A 14,167-nucleotide genomic window follows, 5' to 3' on the forward strand; every position below is an offset into this window, starting at 1 on the left:
TTTGACAACACTGCTATTCCTTGTGAATATACAGTTTTTTTCACTGACGAGGCAGAGTTTAAAATGCAAAATACCAGGCGGCAAAGGAATAACATCATTGGCAACCATGTTGTTGTCAACGTCCCTGGGCAGAATGCTGGAAATGTCGCCATGTGTAACGTTATTGGTTAGCATACAGTCATACATCACAATGCACAACGTAATCCATATAACAATCCCAGTTTGCTAACACTCCTTGCTGAACTAAATAATATCCTCATCATATTTTGAAGCACTGTACCTTCTACCATATTCCCTATTTCTAAATCCAATAAAAGGAATGATTTGTGCAAACCCCATGAGCGTGTTGCTCCAGTCAGTAGAGAATGCCTGTAATGCCATCCATTCAGATGAATGCCAAGGATGGATTGGCCATGCCAAAAGATTTTTCTTTTGGCCTGACCAGGATCAAAGGCAGAATGCAGAGTGTTCTATTCAATTGCATTCTGGAGTTTCTTTCCTAAGTACAGCCGAACACTTCGTATTACAGCAAAAAATCTTACTTTTTGTATCTGTGTTCTTTGCACTGATGTTCTTTGTAGTGTTTTGCTAACATTTGTGTTGCATATACAGTAGATATTGAAGATGTTATAAATGCCATTTCAGCACAAAGTACCCTACAGTTCACCAATACAAAAAAATCCGGAAACTCATTTCCATCCTCTTGTATGCATTTAAATATATCACATACCTTCATAAAGCCAAAACACACAGAGCATGAACACTTTTGATGGTCTTGTTTTGAATTGATCACATAAGTGTTTATTTGATACCTTGCTCACTTATGTTCTTTCTGAATGACCATAAACTTACGCATTTCCATTAGACCGAAGATGACTAAAAGTCAGCGTGCAATGAAAGAGCTGGTTTATTGTACACATAAACGCAGCCTAGAGATTCTATACTCTGGACATAACATAAGACTATCAGTTGGGTTTTATATTAATATGTTCATCCAAAGGACACATTCTAGACCATAAAGATAATGCCCGAAGATAAGATAAGAGGAAAATATGAGCAAGGACATAAACATTGTTAACCCATAGACATGTGTACATCATAAATGAAAAAATACTTAAACCAAAACTGATCTGAAAACCTTAAATCATATATACTATTTACACATAATCGTATCCCACAATTCATTTGTTAATTAGTTAACAGACGTCCATGACTCCTGTAGTGTTGCATGACAAAGCAAAATCTGTTTATAGCACATCACTGGTCACCCTCTGAACCAATTGGATACCCATTTTAGCTGAATGCTGTCAGTTTATGATAAATTTCCAGGGAATGATATAATGGCACAACGGTAATTTTTAACTGAAGATTACAACATAGAGTCACTCATTTACAGTATAAAGGACATCTCAAGACACTGTTTGTTTATTTATTTATTTGATATATTTTCTGCAAAAAACTTTTCATATATAAAGTTTTGAAAAGCACAATATTATGAGAAATGCATGCAGATACTGTACATTTTGAGAAGAATACTAGCAAACGTTAGCAATAGTGGTAGCCTGCAAGACATTGAGAGTATGAGCTTTTATTTCTATATTCACGTATCCTAAAACCTTCAGTTTAAATATGGTAATCATGTTCATCCTTAATCCCATCAATCTTCTGATGAGACAGGATGTCAGTGGATCCACACCTTCTCTGTCACCCAAGAGAACAGAAGGGAACAACACACTCGGATGCACTGATATGAGAATTCCTAAAATGATTCTAATCTCATTATGCTCATCATTGGGAATCCACATTAAGGAACTGTTTGATGCTCTTTATAAATGCAGGTACAATCAGTGTCTCACAATGTGCAGTGGATGAACCCAATGAAGTCCTGGATCACCTACAGTATCACTATGTCAAGTTATTGATAAAGGTAACATTAATGAATAATCAAAATGCTTGATTTATGTTAGATTTTTTTTAAAGGAAATAATGTTTATGGTAAGTAATTATGGGGAAAAGGTAATAAGATATAATTATTTTTAAGTGAAAATGAACGTATCAAAACCAAAAATCTATTCAAGTTAAAGACAAAAAAATTATTAGGTATTTAATGGAAAATAGTTGGCAAAACTATTGGCAACTTTGGCAATCAGTTTTTATATTTTAAACTGATTAAATTGCTTAACGTTGTGTTTTTACCACATAATATTTTGTAAACTTTTAGTTTAATCAGAATTTTCAATTAATCAAAGGTAAAATATAAAGAAGGTTACCAATATTTTCCACGAGTCACAATTCGACTTCCTTGCAAAGCTATTTAAATTAGCTACTAGAATTAATGCTGGTGTAACTAGTCTAAACTCACTTAAGAATTTATTTTTAAAATGTAATGTTATTTTTTGTAATGTAAATGTGATGTCATATCATTAATTGGTGTTATTATCTCAGTAAGTAAAATTCAACAATGCAGAGAAAATAACGCTAATTCATAATATGCCATGACAATATAATCAGTGCAAGAGCTATCCAAGTGTCTGAAGATAAGCTATAATACTACAGTGTTGAACCTGAAAATAATAAAATACAGTAAGAGTAAAATATTTACTTTTGAGTGAAAAATTTCAATATGCAGTAATAAATAAAATAAGTGTTTAAGTAAGTTTATTGAATTATATACAACAAAGTATACAGTATATATAAGACATAAGACCTTAAATATTTCTAATAAGCACTTTGGATGTTTGAATTAATTTCAAAATTGAAATGACAAGAAACTTTTTTTCTTAGACATGAAGCGAAATTATTAGTACTCAATTTCCAAAAAACGTTAATGTAAAATCTACATACCATGGCACTAAAACAAAATACATTTACTGAATATTTACCACTTCTGGTAGTTTAAAGAAATAATATGTCATACATTACAGTAAAAAAAAAAAAAAGTTACTATAGACCCCTTTATCATCTTTTTTGTAACATAACTTTATTGGTTATTATGTCTCACATCTTTGTACCAGTGTGACTCCACCAGACTGCCCTCTGCCCCTTTTATCCAATCATTATCAAACTTTCAGGACAGGTTTCAGATAAGGTTTGCTGAATCACTGCACTCACTGAACTAATTTGGGTGAAGGGGGGACCGGCAATAAGGTGTGACTTTTCTAGTAAACCCCACAGAGGTTACTCTTCTACCAGCAGCTTAGTTTCCAAACACATTAAAATCAAACATGCTGCCTTTGACCCAGTCCATCACTCCGCATAGTGCGGTCTTTTACTAGGACGTGGTTTAAGCTGGATTTCCACATCGTCACTTTATTAGGGTCGAACAACTTGATGTTTTACATGCCAGCTGGACAAACACAGCTTGCATTCTTCCGTTCCACAGAAAAGCTGTCTAGGGACACAAGAGGTTTAGCAGTGCTTTATAATACAGTATTATAGCTGTTCAGATTTTTCTCAGAAAGAAAAAAACAAAACAAAGCTGATTACACACCTCCATCTTGACTGCCTGCAGGAGACCTTGCTGGATTTGCACACTCTGGACAAGATCTGTAGTAATGAATTATTCGCCTGCATTTAAATAGCAGGAGGGATTTTTTTTTTTTCCGCAAAAGGAGGTCATTGTGAATTTTGGAGTTTTAACACGGGAAGGCATCACCAGTTCTAAAAACCCAGTGACGAAGAAGAAAGAAGCCTAGCAATACCTAATTTTAGTATAAATCAACATAATAATCTTAATATTAATGGTAATAAATTGGTATGCAGATATTCCTACTACTTTTTCAACTGACCAGCTTTGTCCCTGTGTATTTTTAGCTCATACCCTGAGGACAGACATCAATCCAGTCTACGCAGCAGGAGATCTTCAACTCTAAACCATGGTGTTTGCGGACCTACTGGAGCAGGTGGGCAGCACGGGTCATTTCCAGGTGGTCCATGTCACCCTGCTCTCCATGCCCATCCTCATGATGGCAAGCCACAACCTGTTGCAGAACTTCGTAGCCGCTGTGCCTCCACACCACTGCACCGCCCATGCCAACATCTCAGATCCTGCAATGAGTCCAGCTGAGACCCTGCTCCTTAGCGTGCCTTTGGATGGCCAGGGTAAACTGGAGCGCTGTAGGCGCTATGCACAACCACAGTGGGACCTACTGGCCAAGAACATGTCTGAGGCCATGGATAAAACCACAATCAAGATGGAGGGATGTGCGGATGGATGGAGCTATAACAAGACCGACATGACCTCGACCATTATTACAGAGGTACAGGGCTCTGTTTTTATCAAAATTGATTATAATTTGTGCAAATATACTGTAGAAGTGAGTGAGATGCTTGGTTTTACTTTCACAGTGGGATTTGGTGTGCGATTTAAAATCCCTAAAACAAATGGGGCAAAGTGTTTACATGGGAGGAGTGCTTGTGGGAGCACTGGTCTTCGGGGGTCTGTCTGACAAGTAAGTACTGTAATACTGACTGAGAGTTTGCTTGCCATTCATTAATTACATCACCAATAATACTGAGTAATCAGTTAATAAAATGCTAATAATAATATAAATGGGTTGAAATAAGAGAAGGTACAGACCAATCACAACAGTTACTCACTTTATTATATGATAAAAATAAAAATCCCAATTGTTTTTATAGATAGTGTATACTATCCACCGTGCCATGAAGCCCCACTGAAAGACTGTACTGTAGATGTTAATCTTTGTAGTATTGTTTATTACATCTTAAGCATGTTAAATATAGACCATAAGCAAACCGGACTGCTAAAGTTACCAAATGTAACAGAGAAGGTTACACTGTCTACTCTGTGCTGTTCAGAGAGATATATCTGTCCAGAGATTTGGGAGTGTGGAAAGAAGAATAGGAATATTTTAACAATTCCTATTTTTCAAATTCCTAAGCTTCCATATAGCCTGTATGTTGTATGTTTTTTCCACTGAGTTACTCATTCACAGGTAAATGTAAATAATTAATTATTGACTATTGTAAACTGAGTTTAAACTTTATACAGGTACTTTTTTGGGTCAAAGTTGTTTTCCATGCATTATATCACTGTTTGGTTTAAATGTAACTCTTAAAAACATGAATATACTATACTGTTTCTACTCAAACAACCTAAATAAATGCAACTTAGCATACCCATCTTATTGCGATTATAATTATTATTTTTTTTTTTTCAAAAAATATTTAGTACAACATATTTTAAATTCAGGGCAGAATTTCCACTCAAGTAAATCATGTACAGTAAGTTGGACAAAAAAACAATAAAAAAAGGTAAATAATGATAAAAGTCATGTGTATGTTTAGTTTTAGTAAAAAAAAAAATACATAATAATTTTTTAGTTTAATAGACATAACATCTACGTATATGCAAAAGCTACCCCAGGCCAGAATATGTTTTTTAAAAGTTTATAATAAAGTTATGATTTATTGTACTAATATGTATAATAAATAAATAATAAATGCTCTTAGTAAATGGTACAGGTCAGGGTTGGTTTACTATTTCACTTTCAGAGGTTATTTGAGTTCAGCTGGACTCATATAAACACTTCTGAGTGTTAATTCAACATTGGGAAATTTAAATGGCATTGTTTAACTATTATGTATAATTGCATGAAGATGTTGAGTTTAGGATGCAAAATTACACAACGCAACAAATGATGACGATGAGGAAAAAAGTAATGTCATTCTGTATGTGTGTGTGTGTGTGTGTGTGTGTGTGCCACTCATCTTAAAATGTATACATTTTTTTCCTTCAACATTCTCCACACAATGCTCCACAGTGAGAAGGTAAAAACATGTTAATAATTTCTGTTATTAAAAAAAAAAAAAAAGCATATTCATAATTATTGTATAATTATGACCCTTTGTTATAACACTTGCAATTGATCTTTGGTGCATCCTACTCCTGTCAGTGGTCCTTGAGATGCCTCTACAACTCTGCAGTCCCTCTGTGTCTAATTGACTTCATTGGACATAATTAGCAAAGGCACGCATCTGTCTGGTTTAGGATCTCATGGTAGAGTCTGCATGACAGAGTGAAAACAAATCTATGAGGTTGATAAAATCAGGGGAAACCTAAAAATGTGGCTGGCTGAGCTTGAGCTTTTCTGCCAAGAAAGAATGGATGAAGTTTCCAAAAGGAAGTGGTGCCAAGCTTGTAGCATCATTCACAAGCAGCCTTGAGGCTGTCATTACAGCCAAATGTGCTTTGACCAAGTGCAAAATGTAAATGGTAATTTCAGTCTTAATTTTTTAATTAATTAACAAAAAGTATAAACCCTTGCTTTCTTTGTCATGGTGTAGAATGTTGAGGGGGGAAAAAAAGAAAAATATTGCTTGTGAGATACACCAAGTGTGTAGCTGAGTGACTTAACTGACCTCTGGGGTTAGCTGGACAGGGTGGCATGGTGGTGCAGCAAGTAGCCTATAATACTGTATGTTGCTCCTATTTTTAAATTCATGCATTAATATGTGCACATACGGGACCATTATTTTAGCTAATGCCCAGGATAACTGTTCCCAGGATAACTGCAATTCTATCATCATCCTAACCAAGACAAATCAGATCCTAAGGACGAATGACAAAATGATGAATGAATGTTTAAACATGGCAATGTGCCATTTTGTTTGTCTTAGTGTATGTGTTTACTTCAAATGAACAGTTTCCATCACCACATCATCAAACTTCACTCAATATATTTACGAAATCCATCCAGCCATATAGGAACCTCTCTAGTCCAGCTAGGCCAACATGTACACATTCACACGCCACGATCAATTTGGGAACGCAGTTAGCCTAGCCTGCATGTCTTTGGACTGTGGGAGAAGCCGGTGTAACCGGAGGAAACCCACAAAGTACAGTATATACAAACTCCATGGACACATCCTGAGGCGGTATTCGAACCCGGACCCGGGAGGTGCAAGGCGACAGTTCTAAGCACTAAGCCACCATGTCGCCAGCACACTCCATACACGCTCTTTCCTGCATATTATTATACAGAAATGTCATTGGTATTACAGACATGTCCGAATGCATTGTTAAAGCATCATTTTAGCTATTCCCGCACAGAATTAAACTCTTTTCTAAACTGTTTTCCTTCTGACAGGTTTGGCCGTCGCATTTTACTCCTGATCTCTTACCTGATGATGGCAGTTTCAGGGACATGCACCGCCTTCGCGTCCTCTTTCTCCCTCTTCTGTTTTTTCCGCTTCTTCTGTGGCATGGCCCTGTCTGGAATAATCCTTAACTCATTCTCTCTCAGTGAGGACACCACACACACACACACACACACCCTCACACACACTGCTGAGTAATAGGTATTATAAAAATTTTATGTTACTAATAATTGTAGTAAAACATTGTAATTAATAAATTTATTGAAGTTATTGCACTATATTTACTTATGTACAATCAAGATCCAGCATGTTCCTTTCTCTGTTCTTTATGTACAGTTGTAGAGTGGATCCCCACTCGCATTCGGACTGTGGTGGGTACAGGTACAGGCTACTGTTACACAACGGGTCAGCTGATCCTGGCAGGGGTGGCTTACAACATTCGAGACTGGCGCTGGCTCACACTGGCTGTCTCTCTTCCTTTCTATGTCTTCTTCCTCTACTCTTGGTAAGTAGTAGATGACCTTCTGTGTGTGTCATTTTAAGCAGTTAGAAATATAATATACAGTACATATAAAGGATAAAAAAATATATATGTATATATGAATACGCTCGTTTCAATATATAAAACCATAAACCACCAATCTACACAATCAAAATTAGTGACACAACAGACATTAACTTTAACAAGAGAAATTAAATGTTCTTTCACTGACATTATTAAACAGCATAAATGCCATTAACAAAGTCATTGACACATGCGTTAATTAAATTTTTTTTAACACAATTATAAACACAAAAAGCTGTGCATTAACTAAATGTTAAATTATACTATGAGTTAAATTAAATGCACCTTTATCAATATACTGTAAACAAAACCTTTAATAATTATGTTTGGGGCTATTAGCTGATTCATAATTGAAGCTGAAAAAATAGGTTTTAAAAGAAAGTTTTTATTCAACTTAATACGTCACGTCAAAATTATTCTTCCACATTTTGATCAGACAGAAAATTCACATTATATCCCCAGAAGCTTTACAAAAACAATAATGCAGATAGAACCTAATTTAATCCTATTTTATTTATATAGCACATTTAAAAATGGTCATTGTCACAAAGCAACCTTACAGAACCAGACTGAACAAGCTAGCAAGGAACCCATCCTTATTTGGTTAATATCAGGTGGGTTAGCAGGGATTGAACAGCGGACGTACTGTGAGCTATGAGGATGAGAGTCCAAAATGGTCCACTTTTGTTGTTGGAGGTTCAGGTACAAAAATGTTTGTGGGAATTTTAGTTCTAAACTATTGAGCATACAAGAAAAACCCCAAGTAGACCATCCTCAGCAGCGAGCCAAAGGCATCCATGTGACGAGAACTTCAACCAGAATCAGGGCACCAGGATGTGTCAGACAGGTCCAGATGGCAAAAGGGGGTCTGGATTGCTGTCAACTGTGAGAAAACAGTTAGGCATACTCACAGTCTCATAACGGATAAGGTCAGTGTATATTTTGTGCGTAGTGTGAGTAGGGATGCACTATGCATGACTAACTATGATATTATAACTAAAAGCAAGAGCCAATAGGAAACAGACATAAAGGCTATCTGGGAGGTCTTTGTAATACTAGTTACATAAAAAAGTTATATATTACTATTACTGCTTAACTAAAAAAAAAAAGAGTAATATATTACAGTAATGCATTACTTTCGTGAAGTTGTAACGCATTTACCCCATTACTCTGTACACACACAAGGTTTCAAATAAATAAATAAATAAATAAATAATTTTTATATATATATAATTTTTCCGGGATATGCAAAGAAAATACTAAATACTTTTAATTTTCCTGTTTTGTCTTCTTCCAGTTCCGTCCTCAGTCCTTATTCAGATTTTGTTTTTCCTGACACCATTGTCAGTAACTGCACTTTTATAAAATTCTACTCTCAGGTGGTTCTTGGAGTCTGCAAGATGGCTAGTTCTTGCCAAGAAGCCAGAAGAGGCAGTTAAAAACCTCAAATCTGTAGCTCGGATGAATGGCCGCAAGGCTGTGGGTGACAAAATCGATCTGGAGGTAATGAGAGATGAAGTCATGCTAGTGGGTTTCTCACTTGTGTTTTTATTCAGGAATTAAGTTTTTCTTAATATGATTTAGAATGAGACATAAAGTATTTTTCAACATTAGCCATACCCAACATTAACCAGAAGCACACCGACATCTAATCTCATCTAAGGAAAAGTACTTCACCAATTTAATGCTGGGTAAATTATTTGAAAAAAAAAAAAAAAAGGAAAGGTTTTGCTGTGCAAAAAAAGTATACTGTGCTGGATTTGTTTACATAAAACATAAATTAATTAATGAGGGCAAATAAGTGGATTTGAGTATTTAGCATACACAACTAATTTTAATACCCATTGTACTATATATACAGAGGTGGAAGGAGAAATAAACTTTTGTACTTAAGTACAAGTACTGTTACTTCAGTGAAATTTTACTGAAGTACAAGTAAAGTTACCATTATAAGAATCTACTCAAGTAAAAGTAAAAAGCTAGTTAAAAAATTACTTTGAGTTTTTAACAGCAGAAGTGGGATGGGGGATTCTAGTGTAGTACAAAAAAGACAAGCGGATATAAATCTCAAACTAGTGGCTTCCGGGGTGCAATTTTTTTCCTTCCCCATTAAATAATTTCAATTATTTTTAATTTTCATTCATTTCTCTTTTTTACTTAGTAGCGAATTTGATTTCAAATGTAAGCGAAGTACATAACATACTTAAGTGAATGTAAAAATTATAGATTTTAAAAACTAATTAAAAAAGTGGAAAAAAGAAACTACTCAAAAAAGAAACTACTCAAAATAATAATAAGTAAATGTAATTCGCTACCTTCCACCTCGGAATAAATACTGTACAATGCTTATAATAGGTGGGATATAAAACACTTGCTACATAGGGCACTGTTTTTCAGTGCCAGTATAAAAAAATATATTAACGTACATTTTGAGAAGTCTCTTGTGACTGTTGAGATCGCTGTTGTAAGTCAACAGGAGACATATTTGAGACTCCTAGGGTTACAAAGAACCAAAGTAGACTGCTGTTATCTTCACTCTTTTATACCAGTTAGATCAAATTCGTAGCTAGAACAAACTATGTAGATAATGTAGGATTTTAAGGCATGTCTATGTTCTATATATTTGTAGATGCTGCAGGAATCCATGAAAAAAGAGATTTCTAGCTCTAAGGTCACTCACAGTGCTCTGGACCTTGTGCGGACACGTACCATGAGAGGCATCACCCTGTGTCTCAGTGCAGTGTGGTCAGTCGATGAGGATTATTTAGCTTAATTACCAATTTAGACACAACAGTACATGTCTGGAGTCTTTTGCTAAACATTCATGTCACGTCCCTCTAGGTTCTCAACAAGCTTTTCCTACTATGGCTTGTCGATGGATTTACAGAAATTTGGCGTGAACATATACTTGATTCAGGTGATCTTCGGTGCGGTGGACATTCCAGCCAAAATTGTTGTCACTGTAGCAATGAGTAAGATTGGACGAAGGGTGTCTCAGTGCACTTCACTCATACTGGCTGGTATTACCATTCTAGCCAATCAGCTCGTGCCTTATGGTAAGCATGCTAACACTGTCTTGCTAATGTTACTGCATTTCTACTGTCTTGCTCTATAAAAGTGTAGTGATGATGCTATAGCTTGAAAAGGTATGTTTGAAGTGTACTGCTTTCCTCCTATTTCATTCCTTTCCATTTCTGGCCTGCAACATCCATTCTCATAAGGGAGACTACTATGGCACTTTGGGATAAAATGCTTTGCTTTGATGCATCTTTTTGTGCATGTGCAGAACAACAGACATTGCGTACCTCCTTGGCAGTAATTGGGAAAGGGTGTCTGGCTGCTGCCTTCAACTGCTGTTACCTTTACTCAGGGGAACTATATCCCACAGTGGTTCGGTAATCCTCCTTGCCATTCTTATTATCTTTCTTTTACCTAAAAGCACAGCTTATATACAGTGTGACGTTGTGTATTAAGTTATGTGCTGGTAATCTACATTTAACACACATCCAAATAGAAAATCCCATGCCGATACAGTTCATGAATTTAGCCATACATTCACATCAAACAGTACAATAGTTGATTACAATCGCATTTTTACATTCTGGTTATTCTCCTATTATCTCAGTGCTTGTAAGCACAGAACTGACACACACTCCGAATGTTTCACACCATTTTGTGTAATCTCTAGTGATTGTTCAGTATAAAATTCCCAGGAGATCAGAAGTTACCAAAATACTCAAATCAGCCCATCTTACACTACCAACCATGCCACTGTCAAAGTCTATTTGTTTTTTTCTTATTCTGACAAACATTGACCTAAAAAATATTTTATGTTTGGCCATTTATAACACATACATTTGGTCATCAAAGATTCTCATGAGGCTTAGTTAGCAGTGAAATGTATTTCACGGTTTCCTTTGGTTCTTCACAGGCAGAACGGCATGGGATGGGTGTCCATGATGGCGCGTCTGGGGGCAATGGTGGCTCCGTTGGTGCTTTTACTTTCAGAGGCAGTCACCTGGCTTCCAGGTGTAATCTACGGAGGAGCTCCTGTAGTGAGTGGAATCATTGCTTACTTCCTCCCTGAGACGCTAAATACTCCACTTCCTGATACCCTCCAAGATGCTGAGGAGAGGTGAGACTGGAAATGGTTTCAAATGTCTTGAAATATTTTCTGAGCAGAAAAGTTTTTCATACAAAAATATTAATTTATTTTGATTTCAGAGGTTTCAGAAAATTGAAAAATTCATTCTCTAAGAAAAAAGAAGAGGCAATGACTGACCAGAACAATATGCCACTGAAGGAGTCCGTCTGAGGCCTTATTTACAACACTAACAACCTGTGGTCAAAATGTAGTAACAGAGTAAGAAGTTACCTTTGTACTGATAGTCGGTTTTGTAAGTAGAATGTAAATTTGTTTATTCATAGTAAATTTATTCTATTCTCAAACTTTTAGTAACTAGAAATATTATAGACTATTTTTACTGAAACTGTTTTATATATGAAACTGTTCTCTTCTGTGAATGTATATTAAAAAATAAATCAATTAAAATATTTTTAAATATGACTTTTTAATATAGTATTGTTAAAGTCTTGAATTGGATTGGTCAGAAATTGTGTATTCACACACACACACACACCACACACACACACACACACACCACTGAAAAAAAACATGTATAAAAGTGTTAAACCTCATGCTTTATCTTTTCCTTTCTTTATTAAAAGATTCAAAGCCTGAAACTGGTACGGTATTTACTGGTATGACAGACATTTAAATTGCCAAAGCTCATAAACAAGTCACATAATACCAAGAGAGGAAAATAGATTTAAAAATACAAACATTTAAAGGTGTGCACATTTAAGAAAAAGAAAAAAAATGTAAAACTTGAAATGAACAAATCTACAAATTTACAGAGGTATAAATCAAATATTATTAATATATAATATATCAAACTAAATAATAATAATAATAATAATAATAATAATAATAAGTGCATGTTTGTGCATGTGTGTGGTTATGCATGTCTGTGTGTGTTATATACTGTACGTAATGTGATGTGACTCCCAGCTCCTCACCTTGCGGCAGGTGTGTGTACTGTACTGCTAGCATGCAGCTCTCTCTACTCCCCAGTAGGTGAGGCAGTTTGTCAGGGTTATGGAGGCACTTATTTTTGGTGATGATTTAATTTAATTTGGTGAAGAATTCATTGTGAATGTAGTGGTGTTTAGAGAGGAAGTGCAGCTGTCTTCTGAACTGTTTTAACACGCTCACTGAATGGTGTAAAAACTGATGATGATGCTGCCTACAGTTACAGTCTGTGAGTTATGAGTCTGTGACCCTTTCTACGACAAAACTACCTGTGCAAACACACAAGTATTTATATACACTACCGCTTAAAAGTTTAGGATCTATTTAGTTAGGGATATTTTTTTTTGTAGAATGTAGAATTTTTTAGCCTACATTCTACAACAATACTGGGGATTTCAAAAGAATATATAACTATATATTAAGACTTTTGATTGAAAAAATATATAATAATTATACCTCTAAAAATCTCAAAAATTGCTCATTCTTTCAACATGAATTGTTTAACCATCATCTATAGTACAAGCACAAGATTATGAAAAGTGTTACCTAACAATGTTTGTTAGACTTATGAAAAAATTGGACTTATGAATGAGCTCTCAAATTCAAATTCAAATTTTATTTGTCACATACACAGTACAGTATGCAGTGAAATGCTTGTACGACCGCCGGTGACTTTAAAAAGAAAATAAAAACCATATATAAGAAATAAATTTTAATAAAAATAAATAAAATACAAAGGAAAATAAATGTAACTAGTAAAATAAACAAACTGTACAAGTTCTAAGTAATAAGGGCATGTAAAAATATCACAAAATATAGAATATAGGAATATGGGGGGGGGGTATATGTATAAAAAAAAATAAAAAATGTTTTAAAGTGGCATTAAAATGTTTTAAAGTGTCAAAGTGGCAGAGTGTCAAAGTGTCATGTGCAATGGCAGATAAACATGTATTGTATAAAGTGTCTTATGAAAAGTGACATGTGCAATGGCTTCAGATATGTAAATATGTATTGCATGAATGTGTCCATGATTGTCCAGTCATTGTCAATGTTTAAAAGGCATTACTCCTGTGTGTTCCTGCAGCTTATCGCCTGCAGGAAGAAGCTCCTCCTCAGTCTCTCTGTGTTGGCCCTCAGGGAGCGGAATCGCTTCCCAGACCGCAGCAGAGAAAACAGTCCATAGTTGTGATGGCTGAGGTCCTTCACGATCTTCCTGGCCTTGGTCCAACACCGCTTGCTGTAGATCGAGTGCAGGTCAGGGAGCTCGGTGCAGATGATGCGCTCAGCTAATCGCACCACCCTTTGTAGAGCTCGTCTGTCCTGCTTTCATATATATTATATTAGACAAAGGTAAGTAACTTATTAACACAAATAAATACATTTTTGTA

At 35.4% G+C, this 14,167-nt stretch overlaps 1 protein-coding gene across 3 annotated transcripts; it reads left to right on the plus strand.

Moving 5' to 3' along the window:
* Nucleotides 1-1,789: 1,789 nt before the first annotated feature.
* On the plus strand, nucleotides 1,790-12,203 carry slc22a6l (solute carrier family 22 member 6, like). 3 transcript variants are annotated; one of them, XM_053477906.1, is made up of 11 exons: nucleotides 1,790-1,927; nucleotides 3,814-4,259; nucleotides 4,348-4,451; nucleotides 7,113-7,267; nucleotides 7,459-7,627; nucleotides 9,067-9,190; nucleotides 10,317-10,432; nucleotides 10,529-10,743; nucleotides 10,974-11,082; nucleotides 11,619-11,822; nucleotides 11,912-12,203. In XM_053477906.1, exons 2-11 carry the CDS (start codon nucleotides 3,876-3,878, stop codon nucleotides 12,000-12,002), a joined length of 1,671 nt encoding a protein of 556 aa, XP_053333881.1. In that variant the 5' UTR covers nucleotides 1,790-1,927; nucleotides 3,814-3,875; the 3' UTR covers nucleotides 12,003-12,203. The 3 variants fall into 3 exon arrangements, with proteins under 3 accessions (XP_053333881.1, XP_053333879.1, XP_053333880.1); XM_053477904.1 differs by lacking the exon at nucleotides 1,790-1,927 and adding an exon at nucleotides 3,191-3,710; XM_053477905.1 differs by lacking the exon at nucleotides 1,790-1,927 and adding an exon at nucleotides 3,191-3,551.
* Nucleotides 12,204-14,167: the final 1,964 nt, after the last annotated feature.

This window comes from Clarias gariepinus, chromosome 19 (genome assembly GCF_024256425.1).
Source record: "Clarias gariepinus isolate MV-2021 ecotype Netherlands chromosome 19, CGAR_prim_01v2, whole genome shotgun sequence".
NCBI classification, from domain to species: Eukaryota; Metazoa; Chordata; class Actinopteri; order Siluriformes; family Clariidae; genus Clarias; species Clarias gariepinus.

What these genes read in the sequence shown, in the direction of transcription:
- slc22a6l (XM_053477906.1), top strand. Translation starts at nt 3,876, where the DNA reads ATGGTGTTTGCGGACCTACTGGAGCAGGTGGGCAGCACGGGTCATTTC. An exon ending in TTCGGGGGTCTGTCTGACAA is followed by an intron (nt 4,452 to 7,112) that starts GTAAGTACTGTA and finishes TCCTTCTGACAG; the next exon opens with GTTTGGCCGTCGCATTTTAC. An exon ending in GTGACAAAATCGATCTGGAG is followed by an intron (nt 9,191 to 10,316) that starts GTAATGAGAGAT and finishes ATATATTTGTAG; the next exon opens with ATGCTGCAGGAATCCATGAA.